General features: G+C 44.4%; 1 protein-coding gene across 3 annotated transcripts in view; it reads right to left on the reverse strand.

Annotated features, from left to right (window-relative positions):
• Positions 1–23113, reverse strand: part of LOC115150898 (ras association domain-containing protein 5) — a 45848-nt gene extending 22735 nt beyond the window's left edge. For 2 of the 3 annotated variants that reach the window (XM_029694707.1, XM_029694705.1), the window contains exon 1: positions 22151–23113. In XM_029694707.1, the coding sequence (XP_029550567.1) occupies positions 22151–23018 (868 nt within the window). In that variant the 5' untranslated portion in view covers positions 23019–23113. Of the gene's footprint in view, positions 1–4868; positions 5065–22150 lie in introns of those variants that run through there. The other variant, XM_029694708.1, reaches the window with a different exon arrangement.
• Between the last annotated feature and the right edge of the window lie 1843 nt (positions 23114–24956).

The following is a 24956-nucleotide window of genomic DNA, read 5'->3' on the forward strand; positions in this document are numbered from 1 at the left end:
AGAGATGTGGTCGATGTCCTCTATCTACAATGAGGACGGAGCCCAAGTGCTGAAGTGAGAAGCCTGATTGGTTTGAGCAGAACAATTGATTGACCTCACACTGACTCAGACACGTCTTCCCTCTCTCTACTTCTCCCCCTCTCTCCCAGTCCCTCCATCCATCCTCCCTTACCCAGTCCCTCCCCCTCTCCCTTCCTCTGCAGGTAGGACAGTAAGACAGTAAAGCAGGAGATTCCATTTTCTCACAGGATTTACCTGAAAAACACCCATATCTAAGAAAATAATCAAACCTCAAAGCCAGAGCTGGAGTTTCCAAACGCTCTCTACAGTAGAGACAGTGACAGTTGGAAATCCCCTCAGGGAAAAGCCATCAAACTGAAACGACAGAGGATGAAAAGAGAGAGAGTGAGAGTCAGCACTGTTTTACTTTCCTTTTCTCTGAAAGAGTAAACATTCCCTCTCATCCGTGACGGAAAAGTACGGGTATTAAGAGCTGTTGGGCCAACAGTCACCAAAGACACACCACACACACACACACACTCCATTACGCTTGATTATTGATTTCCATTAGCATTTATCCTGCTACTGGTCACTAGTACTCCTGTTTACGTTTACATACAGTGCCTTCAGAAAGTATTCAGACCCCTTGACTTTTCCCACATTTTGTTAAGTTACAGCCTTATTCTAAAATGGATTACTTTTTTTTTTATTCTCAGCAATCTACAGACAATACCCCATAATGACAAAACGAAAACAGGTTTTTAGACATTTTTGCCAATTTACAGTTGAAATCGGAAGTTTACATACACCTTAGCCAAATACATTTAAACTCAGTTTTTCACAATTCCTGACATTTAATCCTAGTAAAAATTCCCTGTTTTAGGTCAGTTACGATCACCACTTTATTTTAAGAATGTGAAATGTCAGAATAATAGTAGAGGGAATGATATATTTCAGCTTTTATTTCTTTCATCACATTCCCAGTGGGTCAAAAGTTTACATACACTCAATTAGTATTTGTTACAATTCCCTTTAAATTGTTTAACTTGGGTCCAACGTTTTGGGTAGCCTTCCACCGCCTTCCCACAATAACTTGGGTGAATTTTGGCCCATTCCTCCTGACAGAGCTGGTGAAACTGAGTCAGGTTTGTAGGCCTCCTTGCTCGCACATGCTTTTTCAGTTCTGCCCACAAATTTTCTATAAGATCGAGGCCAGGGCTTTGTGATGGCCACTCCAATACCTTGACTTTGTTGTCCTTAAGCCATTTTGCCACAACTTTGGAAGTGTGCTTGGGGTCATTGTCCATTTGGAAGACCCTTTTGCAACCAAGCTTTAACTTCCTGACTGATGTCTTGAGATGTTGCTTCAATATATCTACATCACTTTCCGTCCTCATGATGCCATCTATTTTGTGAAGTGCACCAGTCCCTCCTGCAGCAAAGCACCCACTTATAAGTGAATATAAGTGAATTACAAGAATTACAACCGACTTGCCAAAACTATAGTTTGTTAACAAGAAATGTGTGGAGTGGATGAAAAACGAGTTTTAATGACTCCAACCTAAGTGTATGTAAACTTCTGACTTCAACTGTATGTGGATTTCCTGCTACCAGTCACTTTTTATATATAAACACCCCTCAACAGCTCCAGTAACTCTGCGCATTGAATAAGGTACTGGTACTAACCCGTATAAACCTGGATTCTTGTGTTCTTTAACTCTCATTAGTTCTTGTGTCGTTTTTATTCTTACTTTACATTTTTATTCTATTTCCCATTATTCTTATCACTGCATTGTTGGGAACGAGCTAAGATTTTAAAAAGGTAAGAATTTCACTGTGTCGTATTACACCTGTTGTATCCTGTGTACGTGGCGAATAAACTTCGAAACTCCACAACAGTCATCCTCCATGAGGCTCTGAGCTCTAAACTCCCCCAGACAGCATAAGGAATATCCTCCTTGTCAAACAAGCCCTCAGTCTAAAGAGTCACTTCCCTTACAGAGTCACACCGCACTGTAACATTACTGTACTGAACCTCACTTCCCCTACAGGCACTCCTGAAGAACTGGACTTTCCCCAGCACAACTCGTATAACCTCTCTCTCTCTCTACTTCCTTCCTTCTCTCTCTATTTGTCTTCCTTGCTCTCTCTCCCTCTCGTTCCTTTTGGGTTCTGCAGAACCCCATCCCCTATAGACACAGAACACAATGGGGCGGTGTGGTACTTCCCTGAGCCATGCTGTGGTCAGAGCTGGAGAATCCCCCTACAGTACCTGGAACTCAGGGGGGCTTTTACGAAAGAGGGGAAACACTGATGCCTCTCATCTCTTTCTCCACTGATGCCTCTCTCTCTCTCTCTCTGACAGTCGCTAGGACCTTTTATGCTGACACCCCTCTCTCTCTCTCTCTCTCCTACTCTGCTCTGGATCTCTCCCTCTTTCTCCCCACCTCATTTTCTCTCAGATTCAGCTCTGTCAGCAGACTTTTCTGGTGCCAGAGACTGTAACCTTGAGACCAGCTATGTCCCTCTGTGGTAGCACTGCTACAGTCCTCCACCCCTCTCCTCCATCACGGACACCTCCCTGTTCCCATCTCTCTCTCTCTCTCCCTCTCTCATACATCCATCTGTGCCCACCAGCCGCTCACCCAGCCTGGATAAAGCCTGAATAAACAGCTCGTGCTCTGACCCGCCTACACCAGCCAAAGTCAACAAACCCTTAAGCATAAACCAAAATGGTCTGCTATGCCCCTCTGAAGCTCTGGTGTGTGTGTTTGGTCTCTGCTGGATACAGTAACACCAATCTGAATCTCCCTATCCCTCCTTCCTTCCACATTTCTTACAGGCTACAGCTCCCACAGGAGGCCAAACCAAAACACAGAACTGTCCCCGTCTCCCAGGCAACAGAGGAGAGAAGGCCAGGACATTATCTAACAGAACACACATATCACACACATCTGTGTGCCTGTCTACAGCTGACATCACACACAGCAGAGAGACCCCCTGAAAACGCAGCTAGCCAAATCACACACAGGGGGGAGATTTTGAGAGAACTAGAGATAGCCAATGAAAGGGAGATGTTGTGAGAGATGGATGAAAGGTGTGTGAAATTGTATTTGTCACATGTACGTGCTTACGAGACCATTCCAAACTGTTTTTAATAATAACAATTCAATAGTAACACAATAGGAATAAAATATACCACATCAATGTTTTTTGGACAGAATTCATGGTATGAAATAGCGCGTGCACACACATACACACACACACACACACCAGATATAACCAGCTTGTCAGGGCAGAGGAAGCAGCAGTCCAACGAGAAAAACACACTAACACACTCAGCGACTGGGGGCCAGGAGGTTTTCCTGAAAAAAAACTCCTGGCCCCTGGGGGCCCTAGACAGGAGGACACCAGAGACAACAGAAGCAGCAAGTCAACAGTTCCAGTTGTAAAGCAGAGTGGGGGACAGCAGGGGAGGTGGGGCCGGAAGATGACGGGATTCCATCTTGGCCAGTTAGTTAGGTCAACACAGAAGCCCTGGTACACAGAATCATGTCAATGACAGCTAGAGGAGAAGAGGAGTCAGCCAGTAATAAAGACTCATTTCAGATAATTCCACGTTTCGATACAATGATCTACGATTAAGTAGAAAAGGAACTTTGGAATCTGAGGGAGCTCTTTAGGCTATTTAAACTCCTCTTAAACGGAGCTATTTAAACTTCTCCACTAGCCCTGATTGATATAGGGGTCTCTAGAGGCTGTGGCATCATAGAGGTGTGGTGATGAGTTCTGCTCAGGACCTTATCAGCCCTACACAGACAGGTCTAGAACAAAAAAACACCCTTTCATTTTTACTTGTTAGTCATTTCGCAGACGCTCTTATCCAGAGCGACTTACAGGAGCAATTAGGGTTAAGTGCCTTGCTCAAGGCCACGTCGACAGATTTTTCACCTAGGTCAGCTCGGGGATTCGAACCAGCGACCTTTCGGTAACTGGCCCAAAGCTCTTAACCGCTAGGCTATCCTGCCACCGTTGAAGTAAATGGTACACACAGACACTTCAGTCTCTTTTCTTCTTTCCCTATGTAAATCTATCGATCTGGCTCTGCCTTATTACGTTATTTCTCCGACCATTGTGCAATCTATACTCATCAGTCCACACAACTGCGTCAGTCTTTCCCTTCTCTGTGAACAAACACGTGCTAGGATCGATGCTAAACTCCATTCCGGGCCCCTAAACAGTCAGCTCGAATATCATATTCCCACAACAGACCACAGGCGGACATCTATAATCTGGTTTCATGGTATCGTCCCATCAGTTTACAGATCAGGTTTAATATAACACATTGATCATGGGCTGACATTCAGAGACATAGAATATGCATGACCTGGATGGCCTGTGATAGAACACTGCCAGTGGAGGGGAGTCGGTTCACTGGACAGTGTGTGGATAATTCCTATGCCCTGTTTGGGGGAAGAGTTCCAGAAGCTCCACTGTGTTGATGACTGTCTTTCTGTATCCCTCTATCTATTCATCCCCACACCATTTACGCGACACAATAGAGAGGGAGAGAGAGAGAGATCAGAGAGATAGACAGGGGGAGAGAGAGAAATTCAGAGTACCAGCATACAAAATGGTCATTGCAGAGCTGTCCCCTGTGACACACAATGTAACAATACCCACCACCTCCCTCTTTTCTCTCCTGTATCCTTTTCTTCCTCTGCTCTTACCTCTTGTCCAGTCTCCTCATCCTCCGTCATCCCCGTAAATCCTATCATCTTCCACATCTTGCCATCTTCTCCCCACTCTTTCTGACACTCCTATCCATCCCCCATCTTCTATTACTCCCTCCCTCCCTCCCTCCATACCTGAGGAAGAGTTGATGAGTGATCCATTGGAGCTGGTTCTGCGGAGCATCCGAAGTCCGTCACTCCAGGAGCGAGACTTGGGCAGGCGCCGTAACAGCCTGCCCAAACGCCTGGACACCTGACCGAAACACGCACTGCCCATATCGCCATCCTCACCCCCCAACTCCCCCTCTCCTTCGCAGCCTACCTCAGCCCTCACACGCAGAGACAAGGATTGAGAAGCTCTTACCTGCCTCACACCCTCACCGCTCTCCCCCGCCTCCCCCCCTCGCTCCCCCTCCTCTACCCGCGGCCCCGTAACCAACGGCGCTACCTGTGCCTGTCTGGGAGCATGGCACCACCCTGCGGGCGCCGTCCTGTACCCGAGCCCAACAGCGCTCCCTGGCGTGTGCCCTCTGCCCCTCTCCTGCCCGCGGCTGAGGGGCTCCTTGTCGGTCCGAGGGCTGCCAGCTCGCCAGCCTCCCCAGTGCCCGCCATCCCAGCGCCACCACTCGCCCAGCTGTGCCACGCTCCGAACCAGCACCCCGTCCACCTCTCGCTTTGCCACCCCGTACACACACACACACCTAACACACACTTACACGGCTCTTACCTTACACATACACACACTCATGATCAACACCCCTTCCTCCCGTACCACTCCGCTAGTTCGCGCACACACACCTCTACCCTTCAAAGTCCTCAAACCTCAGCTTGCCTCTACTTCCACCTCCTCTGCCTAACCGCTTCCTTACTGCCCACACGTACCTCTACCCTCACGCTTCTACTGTCCCCTCCACTGGAATATCTCTCTCTCATTCACTTGTTTTGTAGCTGACGGACTCCGGGGTTCTCTCGTTCTCTCTATCTCTCAGTGCCTCTGCTGCAGCACCCACACACTCTGCAGCAGCAAACAGCTTAAAGAGACAGAGCCCCAATGAATGCCCCTCTCTCTCTTTCTCTCTCTCTCTGTGTGTGTGTGTGTGTGTGTGTGTGTGTGTGTGTCATAGCCTGATGAACTGAAATGATTCACCACAAAACATCACAGAGATGGTGGGAAATCGTATTATTGTAAATGACATGCATCGCACCGGCTGTGTGTGTGTGTGTGTGTGTGTGTGTGTGTGTGACGTGTGTGTCTGCGTGCGTATCTTGGTGTATATGATACACACTCTAATGGCTATTAATATGCGCTGGAGAAAAGAGAGAGGGCTGCCCTACTTCTGAGCCTGAGGAGTTTGGAGACACAGGATGTACCAGCCCTCATCAATCACACACTTCTTCACACTGCATGTAAATGTCACCATTAATGAACATTTTCAAAAAAACATACGCAGCCACACACTCACGCAAACAGACACACACCTATATGACATAATAATCTATATTATACACTAATATTGAGTTGCACATCCCCCTTTTGGACTCACTTGTGTACTAAACCGGTAATACCATGAATCCCGGGGTGAGAAAAGGATGGCGTGACGATATGCCAATCTGGATACCGTCCAACCCTAATAAACGGCCTCATTGCCAAACCCCCGCAGTATCCCTTTAAGCCCTGGTCTCTGCTGTAGCTGAAACACCTGCTGTGTGCCCTCTCCTCCTCTCTTTAACATCCTTTAAGACAAGGCAGTTCACACACACCTCTGAGCAGTCCCAGGACCTGTCAAGGGCACCCTAAATTTAGCCTGAGTAAAACTCCCCGCAGATCTGTCACACATACGGGAGAACTGCACCAGCCTAAAACACACACAGACACACACACACACACAGACACACACACACACACACACACACACACACACACACGTTAGTAACAAATATAGGAGGCTCTTACGTGAAAACAATATCACTTGTTGATGTGCATCCCCCGGGCAGCCATTACAGTTCAACCACTTCCTTATGTTTTATATCTAACCCTACCACTAGCTCCATGTCCACCCTGGCTCAACCCTAACCCTACCACTAGCTCCATGTTCACCCTGGCTCAACCCTAACCCTACCACTAGCTCCATGTCCACCCTGGCTCAACCCTAACCCTACCACTAGCTCCATGTCCACCCTGGCTCAACCCTAACCCTACCACTAGCTCCATGTCCACCCTGGCTCAACCCTAACCCTACCACTAGCTCCATGTCCACCCTGGCTCAACCCTAACCCTACCACTAGCTCCATGTCCACCCTGGCTCAACCCTAACCCTACCACTAGCTCCATGTCCACCCTGGCTCAACCCTAACCCTACCACTAGCTCCATGTCCACCCTGGCTCAACCCTAACCCTACCACTAGCTCCATGTCCACCCTGGCTCAACCCTAACCCTACCACTAGCTCCATGTCCATCCTGGTTCAACCCTAACCCTACCACTAGCTCCATGTCCACCCTGGCTCAACCCTAACCCTACCACTAGCTCCATGTCCACCCTGGCTCAACCCTAACCATGCATGCCATACACTCATCATTTTATGGGGCTCCCGAGTGGTGCAGCGGTCTAAAGCACTGCATCTCAGTGCTAGAGGCGTCACTACAGACCCTGGTTCGATCCCGGGCTGCATCACAACCGGCCGTCATCAGGAGTCCCATAGGGTGGCGCACAATTGGCACACTGTCGTCTGGGTTAGGGGAGGGTTTGGCCGGGGTAGGCCGTCATTGTAAAATAAGAATTTGTTCTTAACTGACTTGCCTAATTAAATAAAAGGATAAATAAAACTTTTATTAAAAAAAAAATCATGAAGGGGTGAATTGAAAGCTCAGAGGCAGCAACTTCTCTATGACTGACACATACAACCGACCTGCACACACTTTGAAAATGACTTCCTGCCTGACTGGCCCAGTGTCGAACTCTCTGCTCAGACGAGACTAGCGTGGTCAGGAGGGGTTATGTTAGACATTTGTAGCTATGCTGGTGACAGTAGTATGTTAGTACAGGAAGCTAAGAGATATTAACACACTCTACTTCCTCTGCTGGAGTCCATAGAACTTTGAGAAAGAAACACCCAGTCATACTACTATGGCTGCTGCTGAGGCCAGCACTGTGTAGGAGATGGGGGAGGACATAGGGTTTAGGGTAGGGAGCATAGGAAAGGTACACGGTATATGAAGGGTAGGGGAGGACAGAGGTTATACTGTAGGGAGGGCATAGGAGGGGAATATGTACAGTATGGAAGGTGATTTACCAACGGAGAGAGATTTGTAAGGCATAACGCAACAGTGACACACATCGCTACAGGCCAAAGTAAACAGGCTCACTGCACGAGAAGGGCGGTTGATCTCCTATTTTCTCTGCTTTCAGTTTTCGTTCTGTATTTAACTAATTCACGGTTGTTTCTGCTCAAATGTCCCCTGCTTGTCTACCTGCATGCTGAGTTATCGGTGGCAGTGTCACTCCATATCTTCTCCTGTGGGAGCAGTGACCAGAGACTGACCCCACACCTACCTGCCTGCCTCCCTGGAGAGATAGAGAACAGGAGAGAGAGAGAGAGAGAACGAGAGAGAGAACGAGAGAGAGAGAGAGAACGAGAGAGAGAGAACGAGAGAGAGAGAGAGAGAGAACGAGAGAGAGAGAGAGAGAGAGAGAGAGAGAGAGAGAATGAGAGAGAGAGAGAACGAGAGAGAGAGAGAGAGAACGAGAGAGAGAGAGAGAGAGAGAGACAAAATACAAACCCCTCCAACCCAAAAAGGCCTGTGGTTTTGATGGTATCCTAAATGAAATTATAAAATATCCAGACCACAAATTCTAATTGGTTACACTTAAACTCTTTAACGTCATCCTCAGCTGTGGCATTTTCCCAATATTTTGAACCATGAACTGATGACCCCAATTCACAAAAAAGGAGACAAATTTGACCCCAATAACTACAGTGGGATATAACTCAACAGCAACCTCGGGAAAATCCCCGGCATTACCATAAACAACTTCTACACCTCAGTGAAAATAATGTTCTGAGCAAATAACAAAAATAGTATTTTTACCAAATTACCGTACGACAGACCATGTATTCACCCTGTACAACCTAACTGACAAATTGACAACCTATTTGACAAACAAAACAAAAGCAAAGTCTTCTCATGCTTTGTTGATTTAAAAAATACTTTTGACTCAATTTTGCACAAGGGTCCGCTATAGAAATTGATGGAAAAGGGTGTTTGGGGAAAAACATATAACATTATAAAATCCATGTACACAAACAACAAGTGCTCTGTTAAAATTGGCAAAAAAACAAATTTCTTTCCACAGGGCCGTGTGGTGAGACAAGGATGCAGCTTTAGACCCACCCTCTTCAACATGTATATCAACGAATTGGCGAGGGTACTAGTACAGTCTGCAGCACCTGGCCTCACCCTACTAGATTCTGAAGTCAAATGTGTACTGTTTGCTGGTTATCTGGTGCCTCGGTCCCCAACCAAGGAGAGCCTACAGCAGCACCTAGATATTCTGCACAGATTCAGCCAGACCTGGGCCCTGACAGTAAATCTCAGTAAGACAAAAATAATGGTGTTCCAAAAAAGATCCAGTCGCCAATACCACAAATAGAAATGCCATCTAGACACGGTTGGCCTAGAGCACACAAAAAAACGATACATACCTTGGCCTAAACATCAGTGCCATAAGTAACTTCCACAAAGCTGTGAATGATCTGAGAGACAAGGCAAGAAGGGCTTTCTACGACATCAAAAGTAACATAAAATTTGACATCCCAATTAGGATCTGGCAAAAAATATGTGAATCAGTTATAGAACCCATTGCCCTCTACGGTTGTGAGGTCACCAACCAAGAATGCACAAAATGGGACAAACACCAAATTGAGACTCTGCAAAAACATCCTCCATGTAGAACGTAAAACACCAAATAATGCATGCAGAGCAGAATTACGACGATACAGGCTAATCAGAAAAGAGCAGTTAAATTCTACAACCACCTAAAAAGGAAGCGATTCCCAAACCTTCCATAACAAAGCCAAAACCTACAGAGAGATGAACCTGGAGAAGAGCAAGCTGGTCCTGGGGCTCTGTTCACAAACACAAACAGACCCCACAGAGCACTAGGATAGCAACATAATTAGACCAAACCAAATCATGAGAAATCAAAAAGATTATTACTTGACAAATTAGAAATAACTACCCAAAACAACTAAGGAAACTGGAATTTTATTTGGCCCTAAACAAAGAGCACACAGTGGCAGAATACCTGACCCAAAATTAAGGAAAGCTTTGACTATGAGGCCGCCATAGCCAGACCCGTCTCTTGAGAGAAGACAGACTGTGTCCACTGCCCACAAAATCAGGTGAACACTGAGCTACACTTCCTAACCTCCTGTCAAATGTATGACCATAGGGACATATATTTCTCTCAGATTACACAGACCCCAAAATAATTTGAAAAACAAACTCACATATCTACTAGGTAAAATACGTCAGTGTGCTATCACAGCAGGAAGACGTGTGTAACGCCCTGGCCATAGAGAGGGGTTTTTGTTCTTTATTTTGGTTAGGCCAGGGTGTTGCATTGGGTGGGCGCTCTATGTGCATTTTTCTATGTTGGTTTGTTTCATTGATTTTGGCCGTGTGGCTTCCAATCAGGCACAGCTGTAGAGTGTTGTTGCTGATTGGGAGTCACACATAAGTGCCTGTTTTTCCGTTGGGGTTTTGTGGGTAATTGTTTCTGTTTCTGTTTTGTATTGCACCTGACAGTACTGTTTGGCTGTCGGTTTTCTTGTTTTGTATAGTGTTCTTTCGTCCATTAAATTAAACTCATGATGAACACTAACTCCGCTGCGCCTTGGTCTACTCCCTCTCCCGACAGCCGTTACGTGTGACCTGTTGCCACAAGAAAAGGGCAACCAGTAAATCAAACACCATTGTAAATACAAACTATACAGTGCATTCAGGAAGTATTCAGACCCCTTCACATTTTCTTACATTACAGCCTTATTCTAAAATGTATTAAATCGTTTTTTCCCCTCAATCGATACACAATATCCCATAATGACAAAGCAAAAACAGTTTTTATACATTTTTTCCAATTTATATTTAACAAAAAACTGAAATATCACATTTACATGAGTATTCAGACCCTTTACTCAGTACTTAGTTGAAGCACCTTTGGCAGTGATTACAGCCATGAGTCTTCTTGGGTATGACGCCACAAGCTTGGCACACCTGTATTTGGGGAGTTTCTCCCATTCTTCTCTGTAGATCCTCTCAAGTTCTGTCAGGTTGGACGGGGAGCATTGCTGCACAGCTATTTTCAGGTCTCTCCAGAGATGTTCGATCAGGTTCAAGTCCAGGATCTGGCTGGGCCACTCAAGGACATTCAGAGATGAAGCCACACCTGCTTTGTTTTGTCTGTGTGCTTAGGGTCGTTGTCCTGTTGGAAGGTGAACCTTCACCCCCAGTCTGATGTCCTGAGCGCTCTGGAGCAGGTTTTCATCAAGGATCTCTCTGTACTTTTTTACGTTCATCTTTGCCTCGATCCTGACTAGTCTCCCAGTCCCTGAAAAACATCCCCACAGCTTAATGCTGCCACCACCATGCTTCACCGTAGGGATGTTGCCAGGTTTCCTCCAGACGTGAAGCTTAGGATTCAGGCCAAAGTGTTCAATCTTGGTTTCATCAGACTAGAGAATCTTGTTTCTCATGGTCTGAGAGTCTTTAGGTGTCTTTTGACAAACTCCAAGCCAATAAATCCCAAATAGTTACATAATTAATAGCACAAACTTGACTTCATTTTAACGGACCTAGAAAGTTAGAACCAAGCCCCCCTTCTCTTCCACTGTACCCCCCTGACGCCCACACACCCCAGCACCCTATATACATGGTCCAGTGTGAGCTGAGCCCACACCAGCCTCAGCAGCACAGCTCTGGGGTCAGTACACCCCGTCCCCTGCATCTCATATTTCCTGATCTTCCACACTGCCATTTTTGCCGGCCCCAACAGGTAATTTAGTAGGCAGCCCCTTCACCTGTTGGTTATGCTATACCAAGGCCCTCCAATGCATAGGTCATGTCTTAAGTGTAAAACTAAGAATGATTCAATAATCCATGCTTTCTGGGGAATTCTATAAAGTCCAAAAGTTGTGGGCGGAGCTAGAAAGTTGGCTGTCAGAAGTATTACAATGTAAAATTCCTTTTAATCCGTCTGTCTATATATTTCAAGACATGACAAATTGGAGGTGTAGCGAGATACCCGATGGGATGGACTATTCTCTTCTCATCCCTCACCTTAAATAAAACGTATGTAAAACATTTGGAAATCAATCAATCCGCCATCATTAACACAATAGAAAAATCTAATTTTTGAAATATTGAAACAGCATGGGCGACCGAGAAAAACAAATTGGTACAATTTAAGGCAAACAATAATGCAGGCACTAGGGATGGGGATGTGAGCATGCAGGTCTGGGCAGAGGAGATCTAGTCGTTGTTTGTGCGTCTGTAAATTGTTGTTCGTATGTGTATGTTTGTATTTGACGTAAAATAATGTAAAAAAATAAAGCCATCTCAGGGACTTTGAAAGAGGGGTCTCAAAGGAGCATAGGGGGTTTAAAGTGTGTGTCATTACTGTTAAGGCAAGGCTGCAAGTTCTCCCAACAAAATATAATCTAGCACTCTGGTACCCTACAAACCATGACCCGTTTTGTATTCTACATGAGTCAAATGTAATGGACTATGAATGGCTGCTGTTCATACAAGGATTTGTACATTGTTAGACATTACCGCCTTATCGACCTGATAGCGAGGTGAGACAAGTAGTCTCACCAACAGCCACATGAATAAACATTCTTGTGTAAGGGGAAGCTGGTGTGATGTTGTTGATGTGTTTTCCTGTGGGCCAAACACGCCAGACATTGTTGTTGTGGGTGGAGGCCAGCGGGAGGTGCTCCTTTTGGAAGTGGGCTGCTCATTTGACGGCTACATGGAGAAGGCCTTTACCGACAAGCTGCTTAAAATACCAGCCACTCGTGGCACGCTTGGACAGCCTCGGGTGTAGGCGCAAGCTGGTGGCGCTGATATTTGGCCGTCTCGGACACGTACACAGACTTGCAGATTGCGGGCCTGACAAAAACTAGGGCAAATCAATTGGCTAGGTACTGCTCTGTTTCAGCTGTTGTGGGCAGCCTAGCCGTTTTGAGAAGGAGGTGCCTTTGAAATGTTTGGATAATTCTTTTGTAAATTTGATTGGTGGATTCAAATAAAGCATTTCAAATGTGTGTGTGTGTGTGTGTGTGTGTGTGTGTGTGTGTGTGTTTCAGTCACCAGATCTCAACCCAATTGAACACTGATGGGAGATTCTGGAGAGGCGCCTGAGACAGCGTTTTCCACCACAATCAGCAAAACACCAAATTATGGAATTTCTCGTGGAATAATGGTGTCGCATCCTTCCAATAGAGTTCCAAACACTTGTACAATCTATGACAAGGTGCATTGAAGCTGTTCTGGCTCGTGGTGGTCCAACGCCCTATTAAGACACTTTATGTTGGTGTTTCCTTTATTTTGGAAGTTACAGTGACTTCAGAAAAGTATTCACCCCCCATGGACTTTTTCCACATTTTGTTTTTGTTACAGCCTGAATTTAAAATGGATTAAACTGAGATTTTTTTTAAATCGCATACAAATACAAATACAAATATTCCAAAACACGCATCCTATTTGCAATAAGGCATTAAATCAATACTGAAAAAAAATGTGGCAAAGCAATTAACACTTTGTATTCAGGACAAAAAGTTATGTTAGGGGCAAATCCAATACCACACATTACATTACTGAGTACCACTCTCCATATTTTCAAGCATAATGGTGGCTGCATCATGTTATGGGTATGCTTGTACTCGTTATGGACTGAAGAGTTTTTCAGGATAAAAAAGAAATGTAATGGAACTAAGCACAGGCAAAATCCTAGAGGAAAAAACCTGCTTCAGTCTCCTTCCACCAGACACTGGAAGATGAATTCACCTTTCAGCAGGACAATAATCTATAACACAAGGCCAAATCTACACTGGAGTTGCTTACTAAGAAGACAGCGAATGTTCCTGAGTGGTCGAGGTACTGTTTTTTCAAATCTATGACCTGAAAATGGTTGTCGAGCAATGATTGACAACCAATTTGACAGAGCTTGTAGAATTTTGACAAGAATAATGGGCAAATGTTACACAGTCCAAATGTGGAAAGCTCTTAGGGAATAACCCAAAAAGACTCATAGCTGTAATCACTGCCAAAGGTGCTTTACAAAGGGTTGTGAATATTTATGTAAATTAGATATGCATTTCATTTTCAATACATTTGTAAAGATTTCTAAAAACATGTTTTCGCTTTGTCATAAAAAGAAAATAAACACACAATTAAATATTTCCAACACAATCTAACTTCACAAAACTGAAATAAAAGCAGGAATAAGGTATACATAACTAGATTAAAAAACTAAGCTAGGTTAACAGTCACTGTTGTTCAGAGAACGATCTCTGGAAAAGGGTGATTACCGCATGCTGTAGTAGACGGTTGAACAGCCATTTTCTGTTCTCGGCTGTTACCCCAGAGAGGTCCCACATGTCATCCAAAGACCCGATCGCAGCCTTTTGGTCTTCAGACAGCTCTGCATCACCCTCCAGCTTTAGCAAATAAACATACAGTACGAGTCAAAAGTTTGGACACATCTACTCAGGGTTTTCTTTATTTTTACTATATTCTACATTGTAGAATAATTGTGAAGACATCCAAACTATGAAAAAACACATATGGAATCATGTAGTAACCAAAAAGGTGTTAAACAAATCAAAATATATTTGAGATTTTTCAAAGTAGCCACCCTTTGCCTTGATGACAGCTTTTCACACTCTTGGCACTCTCAACCAGCTTCATCAGGTAGTCATCTGGAATGCATTTCAATTAACAGGTGTGCATTGTTAAAAGTTAATTTGTGCAATTGATTTCCTTCTTAATGCATTCGAGCAAAATCAGTTAGGGGTGGGGTAGGGGTGGTATACAGAAGATAGCCCTATTTGGTAAAATACCAAACGACAGTCCATCATTACTTTAAGACATGAAGGTCAGTCAATGTGGAAAATTTCAAGAACTTTGAATGTTTCTTCAAGTGCAGTCAAAAAAACCATCAAGTGCTATGATGAAACAGGCTCTAATGAGGACCACCACTGGAAAGGAAGACCTAGAGTTCTCTGCTGCAGAGGATAAGTTCATTAGAGTTAACTGCACCTCAGATTTCAGCCCAAATAAATCTTCACAGAGTTCAAGCAACTGTTCAGAGGATACTGCATGAAATCAGGCCTTCATGGTCGAATTGCTGCAAAGAAACCACTACTAAAGGACACCAATAAGAAGAAGAGACTTGCTTGGGCCAAGAAACACGAGCAATGGACATTAGACTGGTGGAAATCTGTCCTTTGGTCTGATGAGTCCAAATTTGAGATTTTTGGTTCCAACCGCCATGTCTTTGTGAGAAGCAGAGTAGGTGAAAGGATGATCTCCGCATGTGTGGTTCCCACCGTGAAGCATGGAGGAGGAGGTGTTATGGTGCTTTGCTGGTGACACTGTCTGTGATTTATATAGAATTCAAGGCACACTTAAACAGCATAGCTACCACAGCGATACACCATCCCATTTGGTTTGCTCTTAGTGGGACTATCATTTGTTGTTACCATGTTACCATGCTGTGTAAGGGCTATTTTACCAAGAAGGAGAGTGATGGAGTGCTGCGTCAGATGACCTGGCCTCCACTATCACCCGACCTCAACCCAATTGAGATGGTTTGGGATGAGTTGGACCGCAGAGTGAAGGAAAAGCAGCCAACAAGTGCTCAGCACATGTGGGAACTAAAGACTGTCAGAAAAACATTCCTCATGAAGCTGGTTGAGAGAATACCAAGAGTGTGCAAAGCTGTCTTCAAGGCAAAGAGTGGCTACTTTGAAGAATCTAAAATATAAACTATATTTTGATTTGTTTAAGACTTTTTTGGTTAATACATGATTCCATATGTGTTATTTCATAGTTTTGATGTCTTCACTATTATTCTACAATGTAGAAAATAGTACAATTAAAGAAAAACCCTTCAATGAATGAGTAGGTGTGTCCAAGCTTTTGACTGGTACTGTATGTGTAGTTCTACGACAGCAACCTCAGAAACCTTCAATTAAAAGTTCATCTGACGTATGACTGCTCTCCCAGTCTTAATCGCCTGGCAGGAGCTGCCTCATCTGGGATTAACAACCCACTGCAGTCACTATAACATAACAGAGAGAGGGAGTGAAGAGATATACAGACAGAGAGAAGATGGGATAGAGAAAGAGAAAGACTAGAGGAAGTGGAGAGAGAAAATGGAGGTGGAGAGGAAAAGAAAAGGAAATAGGGAGAGGAAAAAGGGGGGAGAGCGAAAGGAAAGCCAGTGAGGATAGAGGGGGAGAGGAGTGATCCTAAACTAGCCAGATTAGTGTCGGAGAGACAGACATAAGGAGATGTTTAATGTCTGTCATAGGTCTTATAGGTCTCTGTCTGTCACCAGCCTTTTAGACTGGATGTCTGCTCTAAGTATTATAGTTGTTTGTCTGCCAGGGATAACAGAAATAATCTTCTTCGCCACTTCCTGTTGAACTCAGAATAAGGAAGAGCTCAGTTTGTTGTTTCAGGAAGTTTTGATAATTCTATTGAAAAAGTTTGGTTACTAGCTAGCTACCCTTGTTGTTGTTTTCAATCTTCCTTGCGACCTGCCCTGTCTGGGACTGCGAGGAGTAACAGTGTAACCTACGTCGTTACCATGACAAAGACCAAAGTCAGCGGGAGTATCGTTGAGGACAGTGTTGTCTCTCTATCAAAGGTGGAGGATCTTTTAAACAAACAAAAAGTTATAGAAGTAATTGTTACAACAAGAAAATAGCTTCAAGTGTTTTGTCTAAACACTGGTGGAGTCAACTAATACAAGAATGGAAGACCTGACCAGAGAAGTCCAGGACCTGAAGAACAGTTTGCAGTTCTCCCAGGGTCAGGACGATGAGTTTAAACAGGAAAACGGCAAGATGACAGCAATCTGTAAGTCATTGAGAGAGGACGTCAGTTCTGTATGTGACTCCATGATAATGACAGAGAAATCAGATTATCTCCAGGGACAATCAAGGCGGAATAACATGGTTGTGGACGCAATTGCAGAATCTCCACATGACACCTGAACGGAGTCTGAGGACAAAGTGAGTCAAATGACCTCTGAGAAACTGAAGATGGACCACAGGAAGATTGAGGTGGAGCGCGCCCACAGGACTGGAAAACCCACCACCGGCCCAGGTGACAGGCCCAGGCCGATAGTAGTCAAGTATAAGGTTCACAAAATCAATATCTTGCTAACATCAGATAACATTCATATATGAGCCATTTCTGAGACTCACTTACATAATTCATTTGATGATACAGCAGTACAGTGCCTTGCAAAAGTATTCATCCCCCTTTTTCCTATTTTGTTGTATTACAACCTGTAATTTAAATTGATTTATTTGGATTTCATGTAATGGACATACACAAAATTGTCCAAATTCGTGAAGTGAAATTAGAACTTGAAAATTAGAACTTGTTTCAAAACATTCCGCAAAAATAAAATGGAAAAGATTTGCGTACATATGTATTCACCGCCTTTTCAATGAAGCCTCAAAATAAGATCTGGTGCAACCAATTACCTAAAGAAGTCACATAACTCGTTAAATAAAGTCCACCTGTGTGTAATCTAAGTGTCACATGATCGGTCACATGATCTCAGTATATATACACCTGTTCTGACAGGCCCCAGAGTCTGCAACACCACTAAGCAAGGGGCACCACCAATCAAGTGGCACCATGAAGACCAAGGAACTCTCCAAACAGGTCAGGGACAACGTTGTGGAGAAGTACAGATCAGGGTTGGGTTATAAAAAATATCTGAAACTTTGAATATCCCGCTGAGCACCATTAAATCCATAATAAAAAAAATGAAAGAATATGGCACCACAACAAACCTGCCAAGAGAGGGCACCAAAACTCCCAGACCAGGCAAGGAGGGCATTAATTAGAGAGGCAACAAAGAGACCAAAGGTAACCCTGAAGGAGCTGCAAACTCCACAACAGAGATGGGAGTATCTGTCCATAGGACCACTTTAAAGCCCAGCTCTGTGGAGTGTATAGCTTACGGAAGAGTGTCCAGAAAAAATAAGCAAACACGTTTGCTGTTCGCCAAAGGGCATGTGGGAGACTCCCCAAACATATGGAAGGTACACTGGTCAGATGAGACTAAAATTGAGCTTTTTGGCAATCAAGGAAAATGCTATGTCTGGCGCAAACCCAACACTTCTCATCACCCCGAGAACACCATCCCCACAGTGAAGCATGGTGGTGGCAGCATCATGCTGTGGGGGTGTTTTTCATTGGCTGGGACTGGGAAACTGGTCAGAATTTAAGGAATGACGGATGGCGCTAAATACAGGGATATTCTAGAGGGAAACCTGTTTCAGTCTTCCAGAGATTTGAGACTTGGACGGAGGTTCACCTTCCAGCAGGACAATGACATAGTGCTATGCATACTGCTAAAGCAACACTTGAGTGGTTTAAGGGGAAACATGTAAAAATGTCTTGGAATGGCCTAGTCAAGGCCCAGACCTCAATCCAATTCAGAATCTGTGGTATGACTTAAAGATTGCTGTACACCAGCGGAACCCACCTTCAAAAAAGTATTTTACACACATCATAGGTGTCCATTGCAATCTATTCAATAATCGGGATGCATGATTTGTCACCAGTACTTGAAAACATGTGAATAAAACAGTAAACACATTATGCAGAAAATAAGGCACTTACTTTGTCCAGGATTATTATTTGTAAGGAAAACAATGAAGGCAATGCGAGCGCCTGCCAAAAAAATGTGCCAGGGGGGAAAGGTTTGTGTAAGACTGTGCAAATGTCTGCATACTTGATCTGCGGAAACACTGGGAAGTGCTTGGACTCTCATCAAAGAGAGACGTTTGTATGGCTCAGTAAAGCCTCAAACATAAATTGGCAACAGTGAAATGGGCTACTTCTATGTGAATTAATGAGGAGGTGGAACACACCACAATTCAAACTGTTAGAAAGTAAAACTTGTTGGAAAATAATGAACTGTTCTGTTGCGTAACAATCACATTTTGGAACAGTGAGTGCATTCTGACATCACGTGCATTAAACAACTCACTGGGGCGACCGTTATAAATATTTGGAACACTCGTGAAAAGGTTAAATGGAAGCTTCTCTAATGTCAAACATGTAAAGTGTGGTGTACTGCAGGGCAGCTCTCGAGGCCCTCTACTTTTTCCAAATTTTTATCAATGACCTGCCACTGACATTAATCAAAGCATGTGTGTCCATGTATGTTGATTATTCAACCATGTACGCATCAGCAACCACAGCTAATGAAGTCACTAAAACCCTTAACAAAGAGTTGCAGTCTGTTTTGGAATGGGTGGCCAGTAATAAACTGGTCCTGAACATCTCTAAAACTAAGAGCATTGTATTTGGTACAAATCATTCCCTAATTCTAGACCTCAGCTGAATCTAGTCATGGATGGTGTGGCTGTTGAACAAGTTCAGGAGACTAAATTACCTGGCATTACCTTATATAGTAAACTGTCATGGTCAAAACATATAGGTTCAATGGTTGTAAAGATGGGGAGAAGTCTGTTGGAACACAGAACTAGGGATGAGAATTGTACTGCAGGCCATATGATTCCCAGGAAGTGCTCTTCCAAGGGGACTAAACAGAGGGTTATTTCTATAGGCTATATATTTAACAACACCAACAAAGACGGAACACTTGAGATAAATTAGAGTGAGAAAAGAGAGAGAACGATGGTTGTTTATGGTTATGAAAGTCTCGGCCACAGTTCCCTGTTATTAGCTGTGTGTGTGTGTGTGTGTGTGTGTGTGTGTGTGTGTGTGTGTGTGTGTGTGGTGTTTTTTAAACTACACTGACCTAAAGACCCAGCCATAATCATTTTTTAGCTTGAGGGGCCAAGTTCATTACCACTACAAATACCCCCAAACCCCAAATATGCCATTCAACCTTTGTTCCCTAGCCAAGAACTCCTCCCTCTCCATTGTTCCTGTCCATTGATCATTCATTTTGTGTGGCTTCAGTTAAAGACCAAGGATGGTTAAAGTACACACACACTGGATTAATACATAAAGAGGGATTAGTGTGATTAGTGTGTCTAGCCCAAACTGCTCTATGAGATTATAACCTGCATGTTATGGAGATTATAAACAATTGCACTATATGGATCTAGAATAAAGCACTGTCAACAACTCCACACATAACACTCAGAGTTGATAGAGTGTTGATCAGTAGCTATAGCGTGTCTCTGGTCTCGCTCCAGTGAGCTCCTGCTGATAGCACATTAAATCAGAGAGCACTGCAGTACTGGTCTCTCTCCCTCTCTCTCTCTCTCTCCCCTTCTCCTTTCTCATCCCTCTATCCCTCATCCGCTCTTTTACTCTCCCTCCTCCCTCTATTCTTTTCTCCCCCTCTCCTCCCTCCCTCCCATTTTGTCCTCGACTCTAACTATCCTTTCTCGCTCTCGCCCTATTCCCTCGCTCTCTCCCGTTTCCTTTCTCCTCATCAACACTTCTCCTCCTTTCTTCCTCCAGCTCTTTTCACTCTGCTCAGCTCTTCCCTCTCTCCAGTCTTCATCTTCTCACTCTACCCCCACCCCCCTTCCCTCGTTTATAGCGAAGTCCTCTGCAGTCACAGCTTCCCCATGACAGAGTGCTGCTGACACACTGCCAGCTCAGCACGCACACGCGCACACACACACACACACACACACAACCACAGAAAGTGCCAGGTCAAACACACTTGCTTGGTCTAACCCTGCAGCCCAGAGCAGTGCAGGTGTGTGGTATATCATTCTAATCGATGACCTGCTCTCTCCTCTATGCACCCGGTAGGACAACCCAATTATGTCATTGGAGCATGCTGACATAGCACCTACATAGAGCCTACATAGGGCCTTCATAGGACAGAGAAAGAGTGGAGGTGGTCATGGAAGAGTCAGTGGCGGATTGTTGTTGCATTGTGGACCTAGAGCAGAAAGTAGTGTGTGAGGTTGTGTGTGTGTATGTGTGAGAGAACAGTTGTGATAGAGTAGCCTACAGTAAGACTAAATGTAGGGCAGATGACACCTGAGCCATGTCTGTTTACCCCTCCTGTTAAAACACACACACTATGAAGGCATGGGCACACACATGCCATCCCCTACCCTCCAGAGCAGTCACACATGACACGATAACTATGACCAAAAATACCCCCATACAGATGTGACAATGGCAGATGTCCTACAGTAACAGTACTGACACGTTCACTGCAGTAGGCCATTAATATTATGCACACACATACCAAACACTGTTAACTCCCTAAACTAACTCTGTCCACTCCCATCATGTCTCTCTATCTCTACATCTCTCTCTTTAATGGGCTTTATTGGCATGGGAAAAATATGTTTACGTCGCCAAACCAAGCGAAATAGATAATAAACAAAAGTGAAATAAACAATCCAAAAGCTGTGCTTGCAAATCTGGCTGTGACACAGAGGCGAGGGAGGCTGGAGGAGGAGAGGGAGGCTGGAGGAGGAGAGGGAGGCTGGAGGAGGAGAGGGAGGCTGGAGGAGGAGAGGGAGGCAGAGAGACGAGGCTGGGAGGACAAGATAATGAGGTTACTATAGGAGGCTGCTGGCTGCAGCTCTGAATGCTTGGCAGAGTCACACTAACGCGCTCTCTCATACACACACACACATTTTCTCTCTCTCTCAGAAGTGTTTGTATGTAGATGCTCTACAGACTCTCAGTAACATTTCAACTATTTACTATCCCTAGCCCTTATCCTAACCCTAAACTTAACCCTTTTCCTAATCCTAACCTTAAAGCAAGCAGTTGTTGTTCAACATATAGCCTAGTTTGTTGATAGTGTGACCATCCGTAGAGCATCTACAGATGGGCTATCCAGACTATCCAAATAAAGTGTGACCAATTTCTATTCTAGTCCTGGCCTGACAGTGCCCTTCACATTAATCCGGTCACAACAAGAGCCAGCAGCATCCACCTTGGAATGAGGTCGATATCCAAGCCTCAACGCCAAACCATGACGTCACAGCACACCCGTCAAAGCAATTATGCCATAGGTGACAGAAAAGCAATCAACCACAAACCATCTCGATCATCTGGTAGTAAAGCAACAGATGGCAAATCTTCCTCTGGCAGAACTGGGAATTTATTTGTCTTCTACTGTCATAGCCTAGAGGCTAGCCTACTTACTTTTACACTTGAGCGCCTGCTGAGCACTGATCCGCTGGTTACAGACGTCGCACCAGTCTTGAGTTACGGTTCTGGTCCCAAACGTGTGGCCCTCTCCTGTCTCCGACCGCACGCGCGCGTCCTCCAGCTCCTGGGAGCCAAATATTGACCAGACCTCCCTTCGGTGGGATTCGGTGCGCGCGAGTTTAACGACCCCTGTCCTTCCCTGTGTCAACCGCTCCAGCGGCGGTCCCCCGGTGTCCCCTTTGGTCACCAGCCCGGTGGTCTGACCATGGGGGCTGTGGGATGCGCGCCTTCTGACCGGACGGTCCCGATGTGAGTGTGCTCCCATGTGTCCGTTTGTTGGCGCGCTTGATCTGTCACTCTTGACATCTGTCATCTGTGTGTTAGCTGATGTGCTTGACATAACATTTGTGAGGATCTTCAGGGAACTCCTTCGATCACGGGTTGAGTCATTCCCGCTGCCGCTCCGTCCGCTTTGACCAGTGTCCACCCTCGCCGCTGTCGTGTCTCCCTCGGTGTCCCCACAGGCAGGGCTGCTGCTGTCGCTCTCTCTGTCTGAACTACGTGGCACCAGCCCCGGCTGAGCCTCACACCTTACCCCGGGATCCCCCCCTCTTACCCCGGCTGCGGCTCCTTGTTGTCCCGGGGTCAGGGACGGGTTTAGTGGGGATCCTGTGACTGCTGATACCGCCGAAACCGAACCGCACTCCCGCGTCACCGAGCTCTCCCCGAGGATGAGCTCCACGGAGGATTTCCACGGTAACGTTCTTTTATTCCTCCCGGCGGCCTTTAGTTTATGAAAGACGAGCTGGTGGTCGGGAGCCGGGCGATGTTGTCCTGGTCCTACCACACTCACTGAAGCCATGGCTCTGTGTATGTGTGTGCGGTGAATGTAAACTCTAAATTGAAGCACCAGCCAAGGCACGCATGCAGCCAGTGTGACGCCTACACTACGATGAATCTATAAACGTTTAAATGCCACCTGCTAGAGAGGCACGAGCACTCTTAAAGCGGCCGCGCGCCTAATCCAGGGATTAATCGGTGATTTCTGATTTGGCATGACCAGGGATTAAACTACTACTAACCTACTTCTAGGCCTACTGTTACAGAACTGCATGGCAATGTAGCAGACCTGAATTCGTATTTGAGTATCTTGTATTTTAAATACTTTTGTCTGTGTATTTGAATATTTTTTTTAAATACAGCCCAAAACAATTACTTTTATTTGAGTATTTGAATTGTTATTTGTAAAAAAAACTAATAGTAAAGTAGTATTTTCTAAGTCAAATACTTATTTCAAATAGGCTACTATTTTCAAATACCTGGGTTAAATAAATGGGAGTCTATTTGAGTCAATGTATTTGAGTATTTTCAAATACTTTCCAAGTGTATTTCCGAATACATTAAAATATTAAACTACTTGTCTTTTCAAGTACAATATATCTGAATATTTACTTGAATGTATGTGAAAGTAATTTAGATATTTGAAATAGTATTTGAACCCAAGTATGCAGTTTAGACTAACCAGGAAATAAACTACTACTCCAGCGTCTACTGGCCTACTACTACAATTACAGTAGACCTACTACATGACAGTTTAGGCTAAATAAGATGAAATCACTACTACAACACTATATTACTACTGCTACTACAGATGAAGGTGACATAGGCCTATTTTGAACCATTCTTTCCAATAATTTACAGAAAAAAATGTCTGACTGAGCCCAAAGACAACAAAAACATGCTCTTCTGAGCTTTTTCTGTTGGAATTTGCCTACATTGAATTTATAAACACGGGGCTTCCCAGGCAGCGTCAGTGAGTGACATCATGTTACACTGTCATATTGAAGAGCCTGTGGGAGGTTGGTTGTAGTAATATTATAATGCAGTCTTCGGTACAATACAGAATAATGCAAACAGAAACTGAGGATAGTCAAATAGACAGTACCTTGTGTCTTTTAGATTACGGTGAGGAAAATTATGAAAATCTCCATGTCACAATACATCATCTGTGTTATGAGAAACCACGATGCAGTGAGCTTGTTCCCACTTTCGCATTCTGACAGAGTATTTGGTTCATATTGTGATGAGTTCAGTGGTTTGTTGTTTGATCTGGAAAACTTCTACCATTGTCAACTTACTCTTTATCGGTCATCCTCAAACACGTTGGCACTGAGTGAATTTAGGAGGTTGTACATATTCAGTACTTGTACAATGAAGTCACCGTGATGTCCTGAATATTAAAGTATGTGTTGCGATGTGTTTTTGTTGTTATTGACCTGGTCTGATTCGAGAGGGAGGCAGTGGTTGATTGTGAATTTCCCTGGATTCTCCCCGTTTCTCAAATGAAACATGTTTCACACAAGCCAGAAGAAAACATAGCAATTAGATGTGTCTACAGACTATGCACTGTCAGTGTTCACTCTATACATAGTGCATTCGCAAAATATTCAGACCCCTTGACATTTTCCACATTTTGATACGTTACAGCCTTATTCTAAAATGGAAAAAAATTATCTACACACAATACCCCATAATGACAAAGCGAAAACAGGTTTTTAGAAATGTTTGCTAATGTATTAAAAATAGAAAATAGAAATACCTTATTTACATAAGTATTCAGTCCCTTTACTGTGAGACTCAAAATTGAGCTCAGGTACATCCTGTTTCCATTTATCATCCTTGAAATGTTTCTACAACTTGATTGGAGTCAACCTGTGGTAAATTCAATTGATTGGACATGATTTGGAAAGGCACACACCTGTCTATATAAGGTCCCACAGTTGACAGTGCATGTCAGGGC

The sequence above is a fragment of the Salmo trutta genome, chromosome 16, assembly GCF_901001165.1.
Source record: "Salmo trutta chromosome 16, fSalTru1.1, whole genome shotgun sequence".
In the NCBI taxonomy this organism is placed as follows: domain Eukaryota; kingdom Metazoa; phylum Chordata; class Actinopteri; order Salmoniformes; family Salmonidae; genus Salmo; species Salmo trutta.